This window comes from Myxine glutinosa, chromosome 1, assembly GCF_964187855.1.
Source record: "Myxine glutinosa chromosome 1, kmMyxGlut1.1, whole genome shotgun sequence".
NCBI lineage: Eukaryota > Metazoa > Chordata > Myxini > Myxiniformes > Myxinidae > Myxine > Myxine glutinosa.
In genome coordinates, this window is record NC_136261.1 from 24,877,963 (window position 1) to 24,904,399 (window position 26,437).

General features: G+C 52.6%; 2 protein-coding genes across 4 annotated transcripts in view; one reads left to right on the plus strand and one right to left on the minus strand.

Moving 5' to 3' along the window:
• LOC137412766 (carnitine O-palmitoyltransferase 2, mitochondrial-like) overlaps positions 1 to 19,045 on the minus strand; it is a 113,131-nt gene extending 94,086 nt beyond the window's left edge. The window contains exons 1-3 of one of the 2 annotated variants that reach the window (XM_078769799.1): positions 18,539 to 19,038; positions 6,349 to 6,516; positions 5,269 to 5,349 (exon numbers count right to left, since the gene is read on the minus strand). In XM_078769799.1, coding sequence (XP_078625925.1) covers positions 5,269 to 5,349; positions 6,349 to 6,516; positions 18,539 to 18,675 — 386 coding nt within the window. In that variant the 5' untranslated portion in view covers positions 18,676 to 19,038. Of the gene's footprint in view, positions 1 to 5,268; positions 5,350 to 6,348; positions 6,517 to 18,538 lie in introns of both variants that reach the window. The other variant, XM_078769809.1, reaches the window with a different exon arrangement.
• The window catches only part of LOC144889489 (uncharacterized), an 880,122-nt gene that overhangs the window by 513,174 nt on the left and 340,511 nt on the right, over positions 1 to 26,437 (plus strand). The gene's annotated exons all lie outside the window — the stretch shown is intronic.

The following is a 26,437-nucleotide window of genomic DNA, read 5'->3' on the forward strand; positions in this document are numbered from 1 at the left end:
GAGGTGGGGGCCTCACGCCAAGGGTTTTATTGCCACGCCCTTGGAACCCTCTGGAACTCACCAGACGTTTCTTGCCACGCCCTATCACCCCATGCCCACCGAGCTCTGGTTGGCTGTTGCCCTTACCGTCACTGCCTTCTGACATGTTGCTTGTCGCGGCCACACCTCGTCCTCGCGCTCCTCCCTTTTTCCAGGCCTACCTCATATCATTTGACTAGTTTCAAGCGAAACCAAGGGCAGCGAATGCTGCTGGTGGCCAAAGCGTAACAAACTGCTGCGGGTAGCCCAAAGCGTAACAAATTGAGGGATGCCAAATGGGGCGCGGGATCGATTATGCCCATGATGGAAATTGTAGGGTGGCCGCAAAATGAAAAGGACCTAAGCTTATTATTTCTTTACACAACGCAGATGTCACTAGGGAAATGGGCTACTCTTACACATACTATGACATAACTAATTCTAATGGGCCTACGTGTTGCTAGTGGACTAACTATGGGGGCAAACCTTTAACCTTTAATGATGTTATATGTACACTCTCAAAACCGCAACAATATATATATATATATATGTGAAGTGTGGTGTTATGCGCGCTGCTTGTAAGCAAGGAGGAAGCGGACAACGCAGAAAGTTGTAAGAGACTTTATTCAAGAGCTACCACTGTAACACTGGAGCGTTCCGGGCTGCGCGCCCGGTGTATATCCCGCGGCCACGCCTACCCCTCGGGTGTGGCCGCCACCCACTTGGTGCACGGAATGATGCCCTTTCGTGTCCGCCACACGCGCCCCCCCAGAATTCCCGTGCACCTGGAGGGCCAGTTTGCGGGGCAAACGGATGACCCGGCCGAAGCGCCCTCTGGCGACTGGCGGCGTCCGGGGTGCAGGGATGCCAGCTGGGATGCCCCCGGCTGCACCCGGGATGGGTGCAGGCTTGGGGGGTGGCGTGCGGGCGGGGCCGGGCGGTGCCTGGGGTGCGCCCGCCGGGGGGCAGCCCCGACGCGGGGCCTGAGCCACTGGCGGTGGGTGGTCCACGTCGAGGTGGGCCGGCTTGAGGCGGTCTATGGAGACATGGTCAGGAGTGCCGCCGATGTCCACGGTGAAATGTTTCACCACGGTCTCCAGCACGTGGAAAGGCCCATCGTACGGGGGCCGCAGTGGTGTCCGGTGGGTGTCGTGCCGGACGAAGACGTACACCGCGGTGCGAAGCTCTGGGGCGACGTGCGTAGGTGGGTGCCCGTGGTGCGCCGTGGGCACCGGGGCGAACCTCTGGGCGGTCTCCTGCAGCGTGGAGCGCTCCTGCGCCGCGGACCATGATGCCGTGGAGTCGGGGAGGAACTCGCCCGGCACCCGCAGCGGTTGCCCGAAGACCAACTCCGCCGCGGATGCGCGCAGGTCGTCCTTGGACGCCGTCCGGAGGCCCAGCAGCACCCTGGGGAGCCTGTCGACCCAGCCGCCGTCGCGGAGCGTCGCCCGGAGCGCGGCCTTCAACGAGCGGTGGAACCGCTCGCACAGGCCGTTAGCCTGGGGGTGGTAGGCAGTGGTGCGGTGCAGCTGGACCCCGAGCCCCCGTGCGACCGCCCCCCAGAGCTCCGAGGTGAACTGGGGGCCGCGGTCGGACGAGATGTCCGAGAGGGCGCCGAACCGGGCGACCCAGGTGGCGATGAACGCCTGCGCGACATCCGCCGCCATCGTTGATGCCAAAGGCACGGCCTCCGGCCACCGGGTGGTGCGGTCCATCATGGTCAGGACGTGGGTGAAACCCCGCGAGGGGGGCAGAGGTCCCACCAGGTCCACGTGAACGTGGTCAAACCGACGTTCCGGCACCGCAAACGGGGCCAATGGGGCCTGGTTATGTCGGTGCACCTTCGCGCGCTGGCATGCGAGGCACGTCCTGGCCCAGCCGCGGACGGCCTCCCGGAGGCCATGCCAGACAAACTTGTCGGCGATCAACCTCTGGGAGGCCCTCGTGCCCGGGTGGGACAGGCCATGGATGGCGTCGAAAATCTGGCCCTGCCAGCCCGCGGGCATGATGGGGCGAGGCCGCCCGAGGGAGACGTCGCACCAGAGGCCCGTGCCCGCGCCGTTGAACAGCACCTCGGTGACGCGGAGGCCCATAAAGGCGGTCCGCAAGGCCCAGACGTCCGGGTCGGCGGCCTGGTCCACCGCCATCCGGGCATAGTCGATGCCGAGGTGGACTGCGTGGGCAACGGACCGGGAAAGGCAATCCGCCACTGGGTTGTCCTTCCCCGCGACTTGCTGGATGTCCATCGTGTATTCGGACACGGCCGAGAGGTGACGCTGCTGACGGGCCGACCACGGCTCGGTGACCTTGCCCATCGCGAACACCAGTGGCTTGTGGTCGACGACGGCCGTGAACGCACGGCCCTCGAGCAGATGGCGGAAGTGCCTGACCGCCAGGTGGAGCCCGAGCAACTCGCGGTCGAAGGTACTGTACCGGCGTTCGGGCGGGCGAAGCTGCCGGCTGAAGAACGCCAGCGGTTGCCAAGCTCCACGCACCCATTGCTCATGCACCGCGCCCACCGCGTAGTCCGAGGCGTCGGTGGTGAGGGCGATCGATGCATCGGGCGCCGGGTGTGCAAGCATGGTGGCGTTAGCCAAGGCGAGCTTCGCGCCCACGAATGCCACGTCCATCTGCTCGGTCCAGGTGACGTCACCTTTGCCCGGCTTCCCTCGGAGGGCCTCGTGCAAGGGGCGCAGGAGCTGGGCGATGCGGGGCAGGAACCGATGGTAAAAGTTTACCATGCCCAGGAACTCCTGGAGCACCCTGATCGTGCGGGGGCGCGGAAACCCCCTCACCGCCTCCACCTTGGCCGGTAGGGGGACGGCCCCATGCCTGGTGACGCGGTGCCCCAAAAAGTCGATTTCAGTGACACCGAACCGGCACTTGGCGAAGTTCACGATCAGGCCGTGCTGGCCCAGGCGTTCGAAGAGCTTGCAGAGATGGTGGAGGTGCTCTTCGCGGGACGCGCTTGCGATGAGGATATCATCCAGATAGACGTAGACGAAATCCAAGTCGCGCAAGACGCTGTCCATGAGGCGCTGGAACGCCTGAGCCACATTCTTCAAACCGAAGGGCATCCGAAGAAATTCGAAAAGGCCGAACGGCGTGATGACAGCCGTCTTCGGGATGTCCTCCGGCCTGACGGGGACCTGGTGGTAACCGCGTATGAGGTCCACCTTCGAGAAGAAGGACATATTCGCCAAGCGGGCGGAAAAGTCCTGAATATGGGGGATGGGGTAGCGGTCGGGGGTGGTGGCGTCGTTGAAACGGCGGTAGTCCCCACACGGTTGCCATCCCCCGCCGGGCTTGGGCACGATGTGGAGCGGCGACGCCCAAGCACTATCGGAGCGCCGCACGATGCCGAGCCGCTCCAGCATAGCAAACTCGGCTTTAGCAACCGCGAGCTTCGTCGGCTCGAGGCGGCGTGCCCGGGCGTAGACCGGTGGCCCGGCGGTGGGGATGTGATGTTCCACCCCGTGCTTGACGGTCCCCGCTGAGAAGGTGGGCCTCGTGAGGGCCGGGAAACGGGTGAGTACGCGGGTGAATTCGTTCGCTGCCGGAAGCGTGCAGATGAACCTGGCCGGAACCGAACCGCTCAGCAAGCCGCTCGGCGAGCCGCTCGATGAGCCGCTCCGTGAGCTGCTCAACGAGGCGGGCAGCGTGCACGCAAACGAGCTGAACGTCTCAGCCTGGACAAGCCTTCTGTGCTTTACGTCCACCAAGAGGCCATTGGCACAAAGGAAGTCCATGCGAAGCAGTGCCATAGGCACGTCGGCAGCCACGAACGACCATCGGAAAACCTGCCCTCCGAACCGCAGAGAAAGGCAGCGTTTTCCGTATGTGCGAATGGGCGTACCGTTGGCAGCAAGCAGAGCGGGACCCCGGCCTGTGGTCTGCTTGTCGGACGTACCGGCGGGAATGACACTCACCTGCGCTCCCATGTCGCACAGGTAACGGCGCCCGGATAAGGTGTCCGTTATGTACAGGAGGCTGTTTAATTGGCCGGCGCTCAGTGCCACTACCGAGAGCCGGCCCAGGCATTTCCCGACCTGCCGAATGAGCACGGCGGGCGACATTGCCGGGCTTCATGGCCAAACCTAGCGTGGAAATGGCACCAGGTTTGCGGCGAAGCCGGAGGCCGCGGTTTCCGCGGTGGTGGTGAGCGGGGCGTGGCAGCCGCCACGAGGCGCCCCTCGGAGTAGGGGTGGGCACCCGCAGGAGGTTCAGCGGCGACGCGGTGCATCGCATAGTAGGGGTGGGCACCCGCAGCAGTTTCGGGCTCAGGAGCCGCTATGGCCGCACCGAAACTCGCCTGCGTGTGCAAAACCACGTAGAACTTGTCGGCCTCGGCCGCGAGCGCTCAGGGATCCGTTGTCGCAGAACCGGCCAACGCGAGGTGTACTCGTGCCGGCAGCTGGCATCGAAATAACGCCCGGAATAGAGCGTTCGGGGTTTCGTCGCCCATGAGCGACAGCATATGGTCCATTCGGACCGACGGTCACGTGTCACCGAGCTCGGGGAGGTCCAAGAGGCGATCGTCCCGTGCGTCCACCGTGAGGCCAAACGTGGCGAGAAGGAGACGCTTGATCGCCTCGTACCTGTCGTCGGCCGGTGGGTTCCTCAGGACCGACACGACATGGGCGGCCGTGCCGGCCCCGAGGGAGGCGACGACGTGGCAGTAGCGTGTCTCGTCCGCCGTGATGCCTCGAAGCCTGAACTGGGCTTCGGCCTGCAGGAACCAGATCTCCGCCTGAGCGTCCCAGAACTCGGGTAGCTTTATCGCCACCGCATTGGTTGCCATGGCTGTGGCAGGTTCGGGTGGTCAGTGACGGCTGACCAGAACGTCGGAGGGCACCAATGAAGCACGGTGTTACGCGCGCTGCTTGTAAGCAAGGAGGAAGCGGACAACGCGGTAAGTTGTAAGAGTCTTTATTCAAGAGCTCCACTGTAACACTGGAGCATTCCGGGCTGCGCGCCCGGTGTATATCCCGCGGCCACGCCTACCCCTCGGGCGTGGCCGCCGCCCACTTGGTGCGCGGAATGATGCCCTTGCGCCAGTGAGCTTTCGTGTCCACCACATATGTATATTTCTTCCAAATGTCAGTGTCTTTCTCCAGAGACACCCATTCTGTGATTGGATATATTATGCCCACCTGTGGGGCGTGGTTTGGTTCTGCCTTACCAGAAAGCACAGCCTGAATTGCTGAGGTCCCTGTGAGCTATCTAGAAGAAGAAAAAAAATCAACCTACCGATATGCTTCATCATCAAGTAACGCCCGTTCTGCTTTGAGGTACTGCCGGATAGTATCTTCCAACCTTGGTACAGGTAACCTGCAATACATAACTACACATCAAGGAATTTTCAATAAATGAGACAGTTTATAACTGGATGTTTCTGGTTACCTCGAATACACACCTCACTTGATAATGACAACCTGTTACAGCGATCGGGTCAAACACCAGGAACTAAAAGTTGTTATTATGCAACCGAGTGCAGACATGTCTTAAATCACAGGAATTGGAAATTTTGAATCTAGTACAATCTGTTTTTATGCCTCCGCCGACAACGTTGCCAGAGGCATTATGTTTTCGGATTGTCCGTCCGTCCGTCCTTCCGTCCGGGCTAAACCTCGTTTTTCTCAACAACTATATGTCCGATTGACACCCATACAGAATGTTTTTATGATAATTGTGACACCATAGATCACGTGGTATGGCAGCCATCTTGATTTAAATGCAAATAATTTAAAAAAAAATTCTTGGAAACCGCTGAATGGAAAAAATTGAAACTTGGCACATTGTCGAGTACTCCCAATGGGGTACAAAAGCATGATAATGATGACATCAAAGTTGAAGTGGTATAACAGCTAAAAATATTTTAATCGAATTACTTATCCGAAAAATCTGAAATTGCATGCACATGATCGATGACCCATTTGTATTGAAATATTACATTTATGACATCAGAGGTCACATGGTTTGCCAGCCTTTTTGGATTGAAGAAAAATATTAAATAATTATATCTCTGAAACTGCTCACCCTATTGATGCAAAATTTTACAAATATCATCTAACATAACTGTTGCATATAGTTTGAAAATGAAGATGTCATAGTGGTTTGGCAGCCATCTTGGATAGAAAAACGAACCTTATCCAATCAACACTAAACTTCACAAACGTGATCCCCTTCCCATACATATGCAGAGTGATGGCATCTACCTGTTGTGGGACTATGCGGAAGCATATTGGCGACAAAGTCACATTGTTCTAGTTTTACCTGTTCCACCAAAAGAGACCTGGAAAAAGCCTTACGTGTCAACAATTTCCCCACCTGGGTTGCTTCCCTTGAAGGTCTGACATTTGCTGGTTTCTCATTGACAATAGATGGTAGCCAGGATCTTCAACTCTAGACATTGTCGACAGGTATCTGTTCCAGGATGGATTGCAGTTGCAGGAAAAATGCTTGTGAATGGTTGCCCGTCGTACCAATGACCAGTTCCTGGAGCAGAAAGAGATTTGTATAAACTACCCGTGTGAATGGTGTGATCTATCCTTATCTGACAGGTTCACTCAAAAGACAGCATGTCGCACTTCACAAACACATTGCATATCTTTCTGTGAATGTCAATGATAATGTAAAATTTAGTGAAACACCTGAAAAAAGGATATTTTACAACACGTAGTTGTTGTTACCTCCACCACCGAAGTTGATGGATGTTACGTTTTCACTCCTGTTTGTCTGTTTGTGAGTAGGATATATCACGTTACAGAAACAGAAAATCACAGAAAAATTCGGACCGAAGTCGGTTGGTAGTTTGGGTGTGTCGCAAGAATGAATTGATTCGATTTTGGTGAAGATCAGAATCCAGATATGAGAATTTTCAAGTCATTCTTCACCAATGAGTCATTTGGGTCTTTAAGGGTCCTCAGAGTTCTTTGGGTATTTTGTATATTTTGGGTCTTCAGGGTATTTTGGGTCTTCATAGTCTTTTGGGTCTTCAGAGTCTTTTGGGTGCTCTGAGGCTTTAATGGTCTTTGAGGTCTTCAGGGACTTTTCGGTCTTTTGGGTCATCAGAGTCTTTTGGGTCTTCAGGGTCTTTTGGATCTTCTGGGTCATTAAGGGTCTTTGTGATATTTTGGGTCCTTGAGGTATTTAAGGGTATTCAGTGTCTTTTGGGTCTTCTGGGTATTTAAGGTTCTTAGGGGTATTTTCGGTCTTCAGGGTCTTTTGGGTCTTCATGGTCTTTTGTGTCTTTTCAGTGTTTTGGGTCTTCGGGGTCTTTATGGCTCTTTGGAGAATTTTGGGTCTTCATGGCCTTTTGGTTTTTTGTTGTCTTTTGGGTCTTTAAGGGTCTTGGGGTCTTTGGAGTACTTTGGGGTCTTTTGGGTCTTTGGGATATTTGGGGTCTTTTGGATCGTCTGGATATTTAAGTCTTTGGTGTATTTTGGATCTTCAGGGTCGTCAGGATATTTTGGGTCTTCGTGGTCATTTTGGGCCTTTAAGGGTATTGGGGTATTTTGTGTCTTTGTGGTCTTTAAGGGTATTTGGTGTATTTTGGGTCTTTGGGGTATTTTGGGTCTTTAAGGATATTGGAGTATTTTCAGTCTTTTGGGTCTGTGGATTCTTTATGGGTTTTTGGGGAATTTGGGGTCTTCAGTGTCTTTTGAGTTTTTGTGGTCTTTTGGGTATTTAAGAGTCTTCCAGGTCTTTTGGGTCATTTGGGTATTTTTGGTCTTCGGGTATTTTTGGTGTTTGAGGTCCATTGGGTATTCAAGGACTTTTCTGTCTTTTGGGTATTGGGGTTTTTTGGGTCCTTGGGGTCTTCTGGGTCTTCATGGTCTGTTGTGTCTTTTCCAGTCTACAAGGTATTTTGGGTCTTTGGGTATTTTGGGTGTTTGGGGTCCATTGGGTCTTTTCAGTCTTTGGTGTCTTCTGGGTATTTTGGGTCTTTGCAGTATTTTGGGTCTTTATGGCCTTTTGGGTCTTTAACAGTGTTATGAAATCAAGTCGCGACCTCTGATTCCAGATACGAGGCTTTAATGAAATCTATCTCAACATACCCTATGTAAACAGAACAAAGAATAATGTCAGAACTACGGCAAACATTCTACCAGCATTTCATCGTTCATAAGCAAGCTAATTATGCATTCCTGCGTCATACCTTTCTCGAGCGTCCGCTCACAACAGACAGAAATCAAACCAAAACCTCCCCCTTCCACGGCAACCCGTTATATTCCCTTCTCAAGGTCATTCCATTTAAATCCTCTTCTTCATTTTTATTACAAACAGTCTTCAGGGTCTTCAGGGTCTTTTGGGTCTTCAGGGTATTCAGGGTATTTTGGGCATTTGGGGGCCATTGTGTCTTTTTTGGTCTGATGGGTCTTTGGGGTATTTTGGATCTTCAGAGTCCTTGGGGGTCTTCTGAGTCCTTGGGGGTATTTTGTGTCCTCTCTGTCATTTGGGTCCTTGGGGTTGTTTGGGTCTTTTCGATCCTTGTGGTCTTTTGGATCATCGGGGTATTTTGGGTCTTCAGTGTCTTTTGGGTATTTAGGGTCCATTGGGTCTTCGGGGTCTTTTCAGTATTTTGGGTCTTTGGTGGCTTTTGGGTCTTCGGGGTATTTTGGGTATTTGTGGTATTTTGGGTCTTCAGAGACCTCGGAGTCTTCTGGGTCTTCATGGTCTTTTGTGTCTTTAACAGTCTACAGGGTATTTTGGGTCTTTGGGTATTTGTGGTGTTTGGGGTCCATTCGGTCTTCTGGGTCCTTGGGTCTTTTGGGTCCTCATAGTCTTTCAGGTCTTTTAACCGGTGTACACACAGTCATGTTCAAAGATTGTCCATAAACCCCCCCCCCGCAAAACAATTCGTCCGAAAGCACTACTCAAAGCTCAAAGCTATCCTTATGAAGGGGGACAGACACACAGACACACACACATTGTGTTTTATATGGGAGAAGATATACAGTATATATATATACAGTCACGTGAAAAAGTAAGTACACCCCATGTAAAGTTTTGACTTTTTCAACATATTTTAACATACAGCTATTTGATCTTCATTTCAACAATATTGATCGATAAAGGTGATATAATATAACAAATACCATGAAACATTTACATTTTGTAGTCCATTGTATAATTTAAACAAACATAAATGCAAATTTCGCATGTGGAAAAAGTAAGTACACCCCGACATTTATCACTACTTCAAATACCTAAAATTAGAATCAGGTGCACAAGCTCAGGTGCAAATGATGAGAACATCGTTAGAGAGGATCTTGGAGGACCGTGTCTGATTTAAACCTCAGACATTTCGTTTTTTTTGCTCTTTGTTGTTGAAGTGTGTGGCATCATCATGCCTATATAAAAAGAGCTCTCTGAGGCCTTCAGAAAGAAGGTTATAGATGCCTACGAGTCTGGGAAGGGATTTAAAAAGATCTCCAAACAATTTGAAATCAATCATTCGACTGTCCGGAAGATCATCTACAAGTGGAGAAGATTCCAAACAACTGCCAACTTGTTCAGGCCAGGCCGCCCCAGCAAGTTCAGCCCGAGAGCAGATCGCAAGATGCTGAAAGAAGTCTCTAAGAACCCCAGAATGTCATCACGGGACCTACAGGTAGCTCTTGCCACTGTTGATGTCAAAGTGCACGAGCCTACCATTAGAAAGAGGCTGCACAAATTTGATCTACATGGTAGGTGTGCCAGGAGGAAACCTTTGCTGTCAAGAAAGAACATCAGGGCAAGACTAAAGTTTGCGAATGAACACCGAGGCAAAGACCAGCACTTCTGGAACAATGTGCTCTGGACAGATGAGTCAAAGGTCGAGCTATTTGGCCCCAGTACCAGAAGACATGTTTGGCAAAAACCAAAGACAGCATTTGACCACAAGAACCTGATACCAACTGTAAAGCATGGTGGTGGAAATATTATGGTTTGGGGCAGCTTTGCTGCATCAGGGCCTGGGCAGCTCACCATCATAGAAGCCACTATGAATTCTTCATTGTACCAGAGGGTGCTTGAGCATAATGTGAGGCCATTTGTCGGAAAGTTGAAGCTCAACCGAAGGTGGACCTTGCAACATGGCAATGACCCTAAACATACCAGTAAATCCACCAAGGAATGGCTGAAAAGAAAGAAATGGAGGGTTCTGGAATGGCCAAGTCAAAGCCCGGATCTAAATCCCATCGAGATGTTGTGGGGGGATTTGAAACGAGCTGTGCATGCAAGAAACCCCTCAAACATCGCACAGCTGAAAGAATTCTGCATGGAGGAGTGGGCAAAAATTTCTCCCAGTCGATGTCAGAGACTGGTAGACAGTGATAAGAAACGCCTACTTGAGGTTGTTTCTGCCAAAGGGGGCAATACCACCTATTAGAGCCAAGGGTGTACTTACTTTTTCCACCTGCGAGATTTGCATTTATGTTTATTTAAATTATACAATGGACTACAAAATGTAAATGTTTCATGATATTTGTTATATTATGTCACCTTTATCTATCAATATTGTTGAAATGAAGATCAAATAGCTGTATGTTGAAATATGTTGAAAAAGTCAAAACGTTACATGGGGTGTACTTACTTTTTCACGTGACTGTGTATATATATATATATATATATATATATATATATATATATATATATATATATATATATATATATATTGTTACAGACGCGGTTGTGGATGTTGGTTTACCGAGCGGTTTGGTATGACCGCGTCTGCACAGTTTACCCGATTATACTCGAACGTTGGCCGAGTCGCGCTATGCTAAATCAATTACGGAAAGGACACAACGGCTGGATTAAATGACACGACACCAGGGGTACAGTTCTCAAAACCTCCGGAGGAGGTTATAATAGTTCGGAACGTTAGATTACAAGGACAAGAGAGACAGCATAGGAAGGTAGGCACTTAATCACGGTCTTATAGTAACCCCGACAGACCACAGATAAACAGGACAAGACTGACTCACATGGGGATTGATGGCAAGGAAGGGCAGGTAGTCGAGGCTCAAGGTGCACCGTTCTCGGAGGGGTAGAATCGACCCGGTCCGGTCCAGAGATGCGGGAGGTCTCTCAGCGCTCGGAGGTGGCGACTGGTTCTCTTTACTTCAAGCTCGGGGCGCATCTGACCTCACATCCGGTAAGTCGCTGCGTATATCCGGTGGGGAGTGACACGCCCTCGGCTCGTTAGCTCCGCCCCAGATGGAATCGGCCCGTTGCTTCTCATTGGGTGCGGGGGGTTACCGGGCTCCGCCCTTGACGAGGGGCCGACAGGCAGCCCCTTCGTGGTAACCCCGTCGGCGCACATGGGCAATGGCGGCTAACCGAGCCGGAGTGAGGACGCACACTCCCCGCGCGCTGTTGTTGTTGTAGTTGTTGTTGTTGTTGTTTCATGGGGAAGATGGGAGGAGGTATGGGGAGGTCCTAAACTCACTACTGGTGCCATACAATCACATTCTGGTGCAACGAAGAGTCAGAATTAATGGAAACGAGTCCTTAACTGACATAGACTAAGAATAACTAGCAAGAGGTCCTATAGTTGTCTACGTGAGATGCGGTGAACCTGGGCACGACATTTAATGGGGGAAAAAGGGGAAGGTCGGTTCTACAGAGTGTTGTTTACAGACAATGGGACTAGGGAATGGGGGATTGGGGATAGTTGGGGAGTATTGGGGGAAATGGGGGAATATTTACAAGCGGATATGGAGGCCAAATCCCATATCCGCAACATTGCACCCTTCTCTACCCTCGGGGCGTCCCGACCCGATAAATTTTTACCTATTTTAGTGTGGCACTCAGATGTAGTTCCCTCTACTATTAACTCTACCCTGAGTGCGACAGTTTTACAGATGTTCACAAATGAGTAAATATGTCCCCCTGCGACGTTGCACCCTTCTCCTCACCGAAACACACCCACAGGATAACCGAATCGCGGAAAGAATTCGCAAACTAAACATACAGCCGGTAGGGAGCATCATTTATACAAGACTACACTGATATTTACACTACGATCCAGGACCTGTTTTTGGAGGAACACATGCAGATGTTATGCATAGAGAGAGCACGCATGCCAGCATCGATACACCAACCCACGAGTGCTCTGTGGCCTTACGGCCTTTAATAATGTGCAGAGCACCCCATCCAAGCACCAAAAGCACCATCCCATACATACAGTCAGCACCATCCGGTGCACCAATAAAGTGTTTATAGTCACCGGTGGTGTCGCAGCCGGCCGATGTTCTGCCGCTGGTCTTGCCTTCATGTGGTGCACTTGGCCTTCTTGCTCCTTTAAAAATAAAGAAAGGCGCCAACCGCGTCCATTTCTGTATTGTGGTGTCAGGGGGCCAACTATTAGTGGTTCACCTGTATGGCATAGGTGCCACGTTGACCCATAGGTCCATCCACGGGTGGTGCTTGGCCGCAAAAGAACTGCGGTCCATTGTGGGTGGCCACCAAAATTGCGGTCCATATGGTGTATCGATCCAGGCAGCAAGCAGCGAAAGTGCAGGCCCACAACTGCGGAGCCAGCACCTATCTCTCCTCTCTCTCTGCCCCAAAGCCAGATCCTCGGAGGTGGGAGACAAAAGAAGCAGACAAGTGAGTAAGGTGGTAAGGGTGCAAAAGTGCACGCAACACAAGGTAATGCACACTAGGGGCACATGGGAACCAGGTGAGACAGGTACGTTCCTACCGTACGCCCCCCCCCCCACCAGGTAACCTACATTGCCCCTCCCTTACCCCTTACTGCATCCACAAAACACAACACTACCCATAAACATCTACTTTACAAATCAACAAACGTCCCTACTGTCTTCCCCGTTCCTCCCATATACCAAATTCGTCTTCTCTCCCTCCTAACCAATCAAATTTGCTATTTTCAACTCTCATCAAAATTTGCCATCTCCAACTCAACATCATAATTTGCCATCACCAATTCATCATCAGTCCCTCCTAAGGAGGGAGAGATGGAATCACCCCAATGTCTCATCCACGTCGTGATGCGTCTCACAAATCCAACAGCAATTCTCCTTCCTGCAACACAAACAAAGAAAACACAGGTGTGGAGTCATCATCACCACAGGTAAGTGGCTGCGTATGGTGCGACAGGTTCATCAATCCTAACTATTTCCTAAATGACCTTAACAACTTTACATTACCCGGGGTCTTTCCCTGCCAATCCATTGGCCAACTTACACTATGGGTTCTAAAAACCAATTCCCATTGACCAAACTGTGGTGCATTTCAATTTGGGGTCTCACTCCCCCGATTCATCTCCCGGTGCCCTCGCACAATTTCTGGGCTGTGGCGTGTACCTCTCCCAGCGGGTCTACCCACCTGCACACCTCCACCACTGCAGTTGCCTCCGAGCTTACCTGCTCCTTACCCTAACCTAACTACCTGGGGAAGGCCCTCTGGCGCTCTCCCCACTCGGTGCCCTCTCTGGCACTGGGCTACCCGGGTCCGTCCTCCGGATCCTCGGGCCCCACTGACACTAACGGCTCCCAGAGCCCACCTGCGGCCTCACCTGGCCGACATCCTCACAGTGGTGGAGTGCCCAACCAACTACACACACTAACAGGCTACACGCCCAGCCATTTCCACAACACTAATGCACCCATCCGCAATACCATTCTGCAACCGCACCACAAATGCCAATATCCAACCACAATTTACCTGTACCCTGTACCTAACACTTACACTACCCGCCCCGGGTATCCGTGATGGGGGTCCACTCTTCCCCCATTCACACCTTCGCACCATGCACACCACTCCGTACCACTTACTCCAACTCTCTCCACACACCTGTACTTGCACACCTGTGCTCTCACACCTGGTGCCACCTGCACCCTTCTCTCCCCAAGTGCATTCGCGCTGATCCACAACACTCACTACTCATACACTGCTCCACAGACCTGTCCAGTTGCACACCTGTGCAATCACACCTGTTCAATCCTCACACAGCATCATCTCATCTAACTACTCCCCTCTGAAACTTGCGCTTCCCAGTCGTCCCTTTAAACTATTGCGCTCCCTCGTCATTATCATCCACCCTAATCTACCTGCGTCCCCACTACAGGTATCAGTCACTAACTAACCTTAACGTTACCTAAGGTCATCTTCGCTAGATCCCTACACACAATATAACCTAACCCACCCGGGCTAGTTTTCACTGCCATACACCCCATAAGCTATAGCGCATTTGCCCCACCTATGGGAAGGTTGGCAGGGATGCCACCCTTACCCACCGGGCCCATCGCTCACTACCAATTTTGCACATCAAATTTCAACAAATCAAAAATTTGCCAATCATTGCCCATCATCTGCCAATCATTACTGCCAATCCCTTGCCAATCATCAAATTTTGTTTTTCTCTAATTTTGGGGCCAAAACACTAACCTCATCACCCAGTCTACTCACTAATGCCTCTCGGTGCGCCAATTCCTGTCCAAAGCCCAGCTTCGTACAGCCAAGCCATGAATGCGGGTTGTTTGGTGCCAGCGGCTGGATACGTCCCGCATTCGGGGCAGGGACGGGGGCTTACCCGGGCCGAAGTCCCACGCACCTTCTCGGCACGGAGCCATCCCATGGCTCGATCTCGACCTGCCGGAATGCCTCAACAAAAAGTGGTCGCCATGACGACCCTTCCTATCCAGCCGCCCGCTCCGCCTAGTGGAGCACGGACCCGGCCGTTCAAAGCGAGGCCCAGCACGCACCGAGGGCCCGATTCGGCTAAAAGTCGCTCTAACCGCTAACCCGGTTACCGTCGATGCTTCACCTGGACGCTTACACCCCGCAGCCCGTTCCTTGCTCACACATCCAGCCGTTTCCATGCTCCTCGTACCTTTCCTTACACACCTCGGTACACTCATTCCACTCCCAGCCTTGGTCACACACCTGACCAACACACCTCTTCGCGCCCCCTCCTCTGTCACCTCCTCTGTGACAATCACAGGTGTGCTCTCACTCGCACACCCAACCACGTGCCTCACTACCAATTCCAGCGTGCATTCCCACTCACGCTCTACCATTCCAGGTGTGCTTCCTTTCTCACCTGTCACAACCAACTCACGCTCCTTGTCACTCTCACTACTCTCACCTCCATTCTTGACAGCGCACTCACCCTTACTCCCGACAGCGCACTCTTTCCTCAGGCACCTGTCCGTTACACACCTTTCTCGCGCACACTCTTGCGCACACTCTCCCGTCACACCCTCTGTAACACTCACCACCCCGCGCTTCCATGTGCTCCCTCGCACACGCGCTACGACCGACTCACTCTCGCCAGCACCCTCACTCCTTGGCACGCACTTTTTCCTCACACACCCCAGAGTCGGACTTTCTCGCACACCTCCTCTTTCGCACACCAGACCTGTCGCACACTTCACCAACGGCCTCTCACGAACACCCGGGTCCATCTCGACCCCCAAGCTTCTTAAATCCCCTGGCGCATCATACGCACGACCATATTGGTCACCACTTACACCGGGTCCTCTTCCTCTTCGCTTCTCCTCCATCACCTGCGAATCCCTCATCCGGTTAATGAGCACATCATCACGATCCAAACACAGACTTTGGACCAATTCTTTTATCTCCTCTTTTATCTCTTTCTTATCCCCTCTCCGTCGCTTCTTAATTTCGCTCACCCCTTCTTCCACTTCTTCTAATTTCTGCTTCACCTCTTTTATTCCCCGGTACGTCTCCTCAAGTTCGTCCTCTAAGGCTACCTTGACCGTTTCCATGTGCGTCCTCACCTGCCGGTCCTTCGTCTCCATTACCTCTATCACCTCGTCCAACCTCGTTGTCAATCCCTCACGTACCATCTGACATTCCCTCTTCGTCGCTATCAAGTCATCTTTTAGTTCTTTCTGTGTCGCCTTTAACCCTCCTAATACCGCAGTGTTCCTTTGAACCTGCTCCGTTAGTTCTTTTTGTCCCTCTGTCAGTTGTTCTACTTCCTGCGTCAGGTCCTCTATGCCCCCTTGCAATTTTACAGTCCCCTTTCTCACCTCCTTCTCCATGCGCTCCTTACAGTGCCTCACCTCCTCGCGCACTCCTCCGACCTCCTCACTCACTCCTCTTCTGATCTCCTCTCCCATCACTTGCATCTCCTGCCCAGATGCCACCCTCATCTGCTCCATTTCCTCCCTGTGAGCATCCAGTTTGGTTTCTACCCCCATTCTGACCCCCTCTATCTGCTGCCCCATTTGGTTAACTTCCCTTTCCGCTTGGTCCCTCATGTCCCTCAATTTGCCTTCTATCCTGTTTTCTAACCCCTCTAACCCATTTTTCACTCCCTCTATCTGATTCTCCTGGGCAGCCATTCTATTTTCTACCCCCATTAACCCATTTTTCACCTCTTTTATCCCGTTGTCTAACCCCTCACCGGTACTCCTCGTTTCGTCCCTCATTACCCCCATTTGGCCCTCCAATCGCTCACCCTGAGCATCCATCCGGTTCCCCATTACCCCTTATTGCTCACTCTGCAGTTTGAGGGACGCCTGCATTTGCGCCATAAATTGCTCCATGAGGGCCTGCATTTGGGCCATCCCTCCCACTTGTGCAGCGGGTGCGGCCGCCGTAGCTATGTGCGAGGCGCCATTTTGCGCGCCCGCAGCCTCGTGCGTGACGACGCTATTTTGCGAATCTGCTACCCTCACTGCTTTGCTCTCCTCTTGTCCCTCAATTTGGTCCTGGATCGACCCTGCCTCACTCTCTTCTACCGGGACCCAGCCGTCTTGGTCTGCCATAGCGCGACTTTCAAAATTCGGGTTTTTATTTTCGTAAAACAAAATCAAATTTCGCCGTTATAATTTCGAGCGCGTGAAACGCGCTCCGGATCGAATTCCACTTCCCAACACCAATTGTTACCCTAATGGTACAATTGGTGTTCCAAAATTTGGGCCTAACAAATTTAATCCCAGGTCCGAATCCAACTCCTCGACACCAAATGTTACAGACGCGGTTGTGGATGTTGGTTTACCGAGCGGTTTGGTATGACCACGTCTGCACAGTTTACCCGATTATACTCGAACGTTGGCCGAGTCACGCTATGCTAAATCAATTACGGAAAGGACACAACGGCTGGATTAAATGACACGACACCAGGGGTACAGTTCTCAAGACCTCCGGAGGAGGTTATAATAGTTCGGAACGTTAGATTACAAGGACAAGAGAGACAGCATAGGAAGGTAGGCACTTAATCACGGTCTTATAGTAACCCCGACAGACCACAGATAAACAGGACAAGACTGACTCACACGGGGATTGATGGCAAGGAAGGGCAGGTAGTCGAGGCTCAAGGTGCACCGTTCTCGGAGGGGTAGAATCGACCCGGTCCGGTCCAGAGATGCGGGAGGTCTCTCAGCGCTCGGAGGTGGCGACTGGTTCTCTTTACTTCAAGCTCGGGGCGCATCTGACCTCACATCCGGTAAGTCGCTGCGTATATCCGGCGGGGAGTGACACGCCCTCGGCTCGTTAGCTCCGCCCCAGATGGAATCGGCCCGTTGCTTCTCATTGGGTGCGGGGGGTTACCGGGCTCCGCCCTTGACGAGGGGCCGACAGGCAGCCCCTTCGTGGTAACCCCGTCGGCGCACATGGGCAATGGCGGCTAACCGAGCCGGAGTGAGGACGCACACTCCCCGCGCGCTGTTGTTGTTGTAGTTGTTGTTGTTGTTGTTGTTTCATGGGGAAGATGGGAGGAGGTATGGGGAGGTCCTAAACTCACTACTGGTGCCATACAATCACATTCTGGTGCAACGAAGAGTCAGAATTAATGGAAACGAGTCCTTAACTGACATAGACTAAGAATAACTAGCAAGAGGTCCTATAGTTGGCTACGTGAGATGCGGTGAACCTGGGCACGACATTTAATGGGGGAAAAAGGGGAAGGTCAGTTCTACAGAGTGTTGTTTACAGACAATGGGACTAGGGAATGGGGGATTGGGGATAGTTGGGGAGTATTGGGGAAATGGGGGAATATTTACAAGCGGATATGGAGGCCAAATCCCATATCCGCAACAATATATATATATATATATATATATATATATATATATATATATATATATACATATATTGTTGCGGATCTCCCGAAGCCCGTTCCCATTACAAAGGGGGGATTTAACCCCTTTTTCCCCCTGGGTCTTCGGGTCCGCGAGACCGAATCGCCACTTCCGGGCAAACGTGAAAAAGGGTATCGGGTCAACGTCGCACATACCTTTGACCCACGCTGCCACGAAAGCGGGGACCGAGCCTCGCACAAGCCACGCTTAATTGATTACGCCCGAGCGGTATGCATATCACGTGACTCATGCTGTTACTTTTATTGGAACCCGATTCGAGCAGTTTTATTCATACCATGAGAAGCCAATGGATGGAAGGGACAGGACGGTCAAATCAGAGGAAGAACACGATTTATTTACACTATTATGTACAATGATAATGATGAAGGAAAGGGGGACACAGAGCAGAAGCTTAACCAGTTTAACTTATTCCCAGACAAGTGGGCCCACTCACACACACGGGGAGAAGGAGGAAGAGAAGTTCGCGCGCCGGGCGCGCTTCGCCGTCAGTCGCCCCGGGGCAGCTCGCCCGGCGTGGCCCTCCGATGTTCATAGCACGTATCCAGGCGAAGGCAGGAGGGAGGAAATCACGCATCTCTGGCCCGGCGCAGCTCGTGCTCTCGAGCACGCGATTAATACAGTGCAGAGCGCAGGGCACGGGGAAAGTTCGTGTACAATCGGCAATTCAATTCGTTCGTCCTGCAGCTCCACTCGCGTTCTCAAGCTCAACCAAACTCACTCTCACGGGGAACTGTAAATCGTCTCACAGGGAACTGTAACTTGCACACGACTCTGACCGTCCTGACTCTTTTTCAATTGCCGTCCGAGAACTGAGGTGGGGGGCTCGGAACAGGGTTATATGGCCCCGCCCCGGCCCGACTCGAATGTTCCAAATCCCGCCTCTGGACGTCGTGGTTAGCCACTCCCCTCGAACCCTGATTGGCGGCTCGTGCTTACCGACCACTCCTCCTGCCCTGCCTCCCTTCGGTCTCGGTCAACTTGTTCAGGCCTACCGCATGGTATTTCAGCGCCAAACCAAAAGCACCAAAGCAAAGCACCAAAAGAACACCTAAGCTCACTGGCCTACTCAATGCAAAACTAAACACAGGAAAGCACTACGCTTACATTTACGAAGAAATAACTGAACTATCGTGAGGCTTCATGTTGTGGTGCAACTTATGCTTCAGTCACATTTGGCTCGGCGGCCGTAGGGTCTAAAAAATCTACGGCCACTAGCAATTATAGGGCGGCCGCAGTATTTCCACGGTCACACAATGTAGCAGTCACATATGTTTTTTTTTTCGGGTAGCCACACGGGGTATTTAGAAATTGTGGAGACCGAAAACGTGGGGGTGCCGTACGGTCTTTGATTTGATGTCGTACGGTGACCTTATGGCATCCCTGCGGCGGCCATAGAATTTTCAAGGCAGACGCAAGGTAGCCTCAAGGTGCCCGCAAGGTGACCGCAGGGGGGCCCTAAGGCGAACGTGCGGCCAGACGGACGGTAACGAGTGGGTATATATACCAGTTCTTTTTCATATGTATAACAGCACTTACAGTTGTCATGGCTACGGCTTGTTAAATTGCTACGGCCGACCTATAAATGAAAAAAGTTATAACTCCGCGCTATAATTCCACGATGACCACTACGGCCTGTAAAAGATAGCCATACGCCCTAGGGCCACCCTGAGGCCACCTCAGAAACTCTGCGGCCGCCGCACGTTTCTGTCAATTTAGGGGGGGTACGGCCGCCGTATCCTAGCCGTAGAGCAAATGTGACTGAGGAGTAACTAATAGGGGGAATTAACCTTTATTCCAAAACCGCAACAATATATTGTTGCGGTTTTATGTTTTTATAATAAAGTTTAATTTCCCCTCCGAGCTTAGATGACATTCGCCGCGCAGTGGGGATAGCACATGCGGACATGGCCGCGACCTCCCAAGAGAGCTTGGCGCTGGACCATTTCATGCAGGCCTTTCCGGACCCCGAGCTTCGGCAACAGCTCGCCATGTGGCGCCCGCAGACCCTGAGCCAGGCGGCCGATGCTGCGGCCCATTGGGAGGCAGCGAGGCCACTGGCCTGGGGGAGCAAGCACCACGCAGTGGCGGTGAGACAGGTAGGGTCCATGGCTAGTGGCGGGCCCCTGAGAGGGTCCACCCCTGAAAGGGGCCCAGACCTGGAGTTCATGATCCGAAGGCTGGTGGACCAGCGCCTAGCGGGATCTGGACCATGGCAGGCGGCTCCAGTGGTGGCACACGGTAGGTCCCTGACAAATGCCCCAATTCGGGATTGCAGGGGGGGGCAATTTGGAATTCCGGAGGCATGAACCTCACCAGGTGAGGTGCTATAATTGTAGCCGGGTGGGTCACCGTGCGTGAGAGTGCAGAACCCCGGGCACTGGGACCATCAACTCCGCCCCGAACGGATCGGACTATCCGACCACAGACACCCCCAACCCCCCCCCCCCCCCACTAGGGCCCGGGAAACTAATAGGTGCCGAGCATGCAGGGCCGTGTTCAGCAGTAGGGAATGGAGAAGAGCCCTCACTGACACGACAGGTCATCTATTGTGGCCAAATTGGTACCGGTAGCTTGACAATTCGGTGCAAAATTGCCGGCGTGGGCGTAGACGCCGTAGTGGACACAGGAGCTAGCACCACGATCATCAGCCCTGTGGTCCTTGATTCGAGTGCAGACGGCTGGGATAAAATCCAGCGTCTGGAAAATCATAGTTTGCAGCTGGCTACCGGGGTAACGGCCCCCATCATAGGGCGTGGTTTTGTAACCCTCAAGTTAGGGTCGGTAAAGAGGGAGATAGAAGTTTCGGTGGCGGGGGTGTGCGACCCATGCATAAACGGGCTGGATCTGTTGACTGCCAGCGGATGTAAAATGGATTTCTTCCGGGGGACCCTGCAAGTGGGAATAGAAGAGCTGCCATTGGACGGGGTGAGCACGGCTGAAAGGACGGAGCTGGGAGTTTCTGAGGCCGTGACCATTCCCCCGAGGGCCGAGGCAATAGTGCCGGCCCGATGGCTAGCTCGCCCAACCTCGCAGGAGTCCTGCAGCCTCGTCGAACCAGTGGCAGCAAAGTCCGTCCCGGGCTTAGTCGTGGGCTGCACCCTCACAAAAACGGACGGGCCGGTGGTGGCCGTCCGAGTAATTAATGTAAGTACAGAACCACGCACTATAGGACAGGGCACGAAGATAGCCGGCTGTACCCCAGTTAATGAAGTCGTGGCAGTGAGGGACGAGAACATCCAGCCAAGCCGGTCCCGGATGGAGTCTCAGAAAATAGTAGGAATTGGCCCGATCCCATTTGTGAGATGGTAAATTGGAGTAGTGTAGAGTTGGAGGAGACCCAGCGGGAGGACTTACACAAATTAATTGAAACCCATTTGGACATCTTCCCCTTGTCCTCCGAGGATATTGGACGTACGGGTCTGGTGAAACATCAGAACCACACCGGTGAGGCCCAGCCTATTCGTCAGCCTGCCCGACGGCTCCCTTGGAGCAAGAGGGAGGAAGCTGATGAACAGGTAGAAAAGATGCTCAATGCAGGTATCATTGAGTCCTCGGGAAGTCCTTGGATGTCACCAGTTGTGTTGGTTAAAAAGAAAGATGGAACCACGCGATTTTGCGTGGACTATCACGAACTAAACTACGTGACACTCAAAGACTCCTATCCCCTGCCAAGAATTGACGATACCCTCAATGCCGTTGTGGGCTCAAATTGGTTCTCGACCTTGGACCTCAAGAGTGGGTAATGTCAGGTGGAGATGGACAGGGCAGGGAAGGAGAAAACGGCATGTTCCACAGGTAAGGGGCTGTATCAGTTCACTGTGATGCCGTTTGGTTTGTGTAACGCCCCCGCCACCTTTGAACGATTGATGGAGCATGTGCTGGGCGGAATGCCATGACAGTCATGCCTGGTGTACCTGGATGACGTCCTGGTGCATGCTAAAACATTTCCCCAAGCCATAGCTAATTTGGACCAGGTGTAATATGGGTGCCTCATTTGGGTGCCTTTGGGTGCCTCAGACAATTTGGGTGCCTCAGACAGGCAGGGTTGAAGTTGAGTCCAAGTAAGTGCACTTTGTTTGCTAAAGAAGTGGCCTTTCTAGGTCACATCATCGGTCGTGAGGGGGTAAAAACAGACCCAGGCAAAATTACAGCGGTGGAGGAGTGGCCCGCACCTCGTAACATTAAAGAGGTGCGGGGGGTTTTGAGACTCTGCTCCTATTACAGGCGTTTTGTGGCAAAATTTGCGGAGATAGCCAGGCCCCTTCACCGGCTTACGGAGAAGGGGACGAGGTTCAATTGGACAAGGGAGTGCCATGAGGCCTTCTTAGCATTGAAGGGGTGTTTGACATCCACACCCATTCTAGCGTACCCCACCAGTGATGGGACATTTACCCTGGACACGGATGCAAGCCAGGAGGGATTGGGCGTAGTTTTGTCCCAGACACAGGGGGGCGTGGAGAGAGTGATCACGTATTATAGTCGGCCATGAGTAGGCCCGAGAAAAATTATTGCATCACTCGTAAAGAGTTGTTGGCTATGCTGGCTGCCATGAGCCATTTCCACTCGTACTTGTACGGGCGGAAATTTTTGGTTCGAATTGACCATTCCTCCCTGCAATGGCTCCTCTGGTTCAAGGAGCCGGAGGGCCAAATTGCAAGGTGGTTGGAAAAGTTGCCGCAGTACGATTTCAGTGTGACCCATAGGGCCGGGAAGGCCCATGGGAATGCTGATGCACTCTTTCGACATCATTGTTTGGGGGAAAACTGTAAATGTTGTGCGAGGCACGAGGACAGGGAACAATTGGCAGACTCCACTCCTACCCTCGACGCCCGTGCAACCCGGGTGAGAGGGCCAATCTTGCAACTAACAGCCGATGAGGAATTTGGAACTTTGGCTTGGAGCACGGCCCAGGGGTAGGATACCGTACTGGGACCGCTGCACGAATGGGTTCGATTAGGGAGAAGACCTAGTGGGGAAGAGGTCACCCCCCTTGGGGTGCCAACAAAGGCATATTGGGCTCAATGGCAAACCCTGGAATTGAAAAACAACATCTTGTACCGCAAGTGGGTAGAGATCCCCTCTGAGAAAACTTCCCGGCTGGTGATAGTCCCAGAGCAATTTAAGACCACCTTTTTGCAGCAGGTGCATGGTACCCACTCCGGCGGCCATTTGGGCAGAACAAAGACAACATCTCATGTCCGCCGGAGGTTCTATTGGGTGAATATGGGGCGCGATATACAGGACAGGTGTCGGAGATTGGACGCCTGTACTGCAAAAAGGGACCAGCATGGAGGATGAGGGCCCCCCTTCAATTACACCAGGTGGGGGCCCCCCTTGAGCAGGTGGCTATGGACATATTAGGACCACTACCCTGCACCCGCCAAGGTAATAAGTACATCCTAGTAGTTATGGACTATTTCACCAAGTGGCCGGAGGCCTATGCCCTCCCCAACCAAGAAGCCGGGGTGGTAGCACAGGCCTTCGTGGAAGGATTTGTATGTCGGCATGGGATTCCGGAGGAGCTGCACACCGACCAGGGTCGAAATTTTGAAAGCCAATTGCTAAAAGATGTGTGCAAGCTCCTGTCAATTAGGAAAACAAGGACAACGCCCTTAAGACCTCAATCTGACGGGATGGTGGAGAGGTTCAACCGAACCCTGATTCAACAATTGGCACTATTTACCACCACCCGTCAGGATGACTGGGACAAACATCTCCCGTATTTGTTAATGGCCTACCGAACCAGCCAGCACGTGGCCACCGCATGTAGTCCAGCGCTGCTTATGTACGGGCGGGAGTTGCAGGCTCCCGCCGACATGCTATGTGGTCCCATGCCAGAAACCCCTGATAGACCACCGAGGGAGGGCTACGCACATCACTTTGAGGAAGGCATGGAGAGGGGCCATGCCTTCGCACGCCGCCAGCTTCAGCACAGGTACGACCAGGATGAAGCACAGGTACGACCACCAGAGCCAGGGGAGTCAGTATTCTCCGGGGATGAAGATTTGGTTCTTCAATCCCCGGAGGCAGAAGAGCAGGTGCCCCAAACTCATCTCGCCTTGGCAAGGCCCGGGGGTCGTCCTGGCGCAAATTTGTGACGTGGTCATTAAGATCAAGATGGCACCACGAGCCCTCTCTCAGATCGTCCATGCCGACCGAGTGAGACCCTGCACGGGCGAACAGGCGCCCTCATGGATCGCCTTGGCCTTAGAGGCCGAGGCAAGACCCAGTACCTCTAATGATGGGGGCTCATAGTTGAGAGGACTGGGGGGAGTAGTGTTGGGGGAATGGTACCCCACGTGGGGGAATGGTAGTGTTACCATTCCTCACCCAGGGCCCATGAGCATTAGTTTACGGGGATGGCAGTGATAGGCACATGGGGGTGCCAGCAATGGTTACCTCCATGGGACACTGAAGCTAGCCGAGGGAGGGCTAGGAAAATGTTAGGGATCTAGAAGACCTTAGGGACCAGATTTAAGTAGTGACACCTGTACTGTAGTGGGGACGTAGACCGTTTAGGTGGTTGATAATGACAAGGGAGTGCATAGTTTAAAGGGACGACGGGGAAGCACAAGTATTAGGGGAAATAGTCAGCTAGATGATGCTGTGTGAGTGAGAGATTGTGTGTTGAGACAACAGGAATTGTGTTGGAGGTGTGTGAGCACAAAAGATGTGCGAGAAAAGTGGTGTGTGAGGAAAATGGTGTGCAAATAAGTAGTGTGGAATGCTTGGTGTGGAATAGAAGGTGTGGAATGCATGGTGCGAAGGAGTGAATGGGGGGAGATGGAACCCATTCACGGACGCCCGGGGTGGGTAGTGTAAAGCGAGGTAGAGGGCATAGGCAAAATTTGTATGGATATTGACACCTGTGGTGCGGGTAGTGGAAAGTAGTGTTTTTGTTGGGTGCATGAGTATGTGGAATGGCTGGGCGTGTGGCTTAATTGGTGCGTATGGTTATTGGGGCACTCCGCCACTGGTAGTTTGTCGGCCAGGTGAGGCCGCAGGTAGGCTATGGGAACCGGTTAGAGTAGTTGTGAGTGGGGCCCGAGGATCCCAGGAGAGGACCCTGGTTGCCCAATGCCAAGGTGGGCATCAGGGGGTAAAGTGCCAGGAGGGGCATTCCACAGTTTAGGTAGTAGCAGGAGCAGGTAAGCTTGGGTGGCGGCTTCAGTGGCGGAGGTGCGCAGGTAGGTAGACATGCTAGTGGAGCCACACGACCCAGCCCCGAAATTGTGCGAGGGCACAGATTGAAAATTTGCGGAGTGAGACCCAAATTCAGGATGGCACCACAGGGTGGGCAATGGTAATTCGGGTTCTTAGAACCACATAGTTTAAAGAGGCCGTTTGGCAGGGTACGACCCCGGGTAGGTTAAAAGTAAATGTCAGTAGTGTAGTTAGGAGATGAGAAATCCCTTCGCACCATCCACAGCCAATCACCAAGGGAGACGGAACTCCACACCAGGGCTCTGAAAGCCGTTTGAGTTGTAAGACACAACATGCCGTAATGTGACATTGTGTTTGTTCCATTCCTTCCTTCCTGGGAGGGTTTTGGAGAGGAATTTGAGATAGAGGGGGATATGGGAGACAAGACGTAGAGACAGATTGTAAATAAAAGGGGAGGCTAGGGTAGTGTAAGCCGATGGTGGGGGGTACGGACGGATAGGGACGAGCCTGCTCCGCTCGCTCTTCCGCACCCCTCGCACTGCATTACCTTGTGTTTTGTGTGCCGTTGCGTCCTTTCCGCTTTGCTTGTTGTGCCTTGTCTCTCCCCCCCACCCCAGCACCATTTTGGAGGTGGAGCTGTGCAGCACCATCGACCTGTCCAGCATCCCTTCTGCACCTTGTTACATCTGTGCAGCCGAACGGCGCAGAATTTGCTGCCATATCCTTTTGCTGTAACTTTGCTACACCTGTGCAGCACTCTGCTGCCACAAACCTTTTGCTGCAACTTATCACCCTCATGGACCACAAGCCTTGTGGCCTTGCACCTCTGCTGTGCAGCACTTTTCTGCAAAATCACCTTGCATCTTCAGACCACTTGTTTGAGTGGCGTCAATGCCAAGCAGTCGGACCACATGAGGTTGGCCCTGCCTGGCAAAGAAATGAAATAAAAGCATTTTTTGTGCATTTTTTTATTATGGTGTGCTAGGGATGAGAAGATGTGTAAGTTTAGGTAGTCCTGAAGATAAAAAATGGCCTGTATGCCGGTCCGGGGGCTAGCCGGTTTGATACATGCACACAGAAGAAGCAAGAAGCAAGATGCAAGAAGCAAGCAGCAGGTGTTATGATTTATGAGTGTGTTTTGTGTTTTTGCTGTGCTTTCTCTCCCCTCCAAT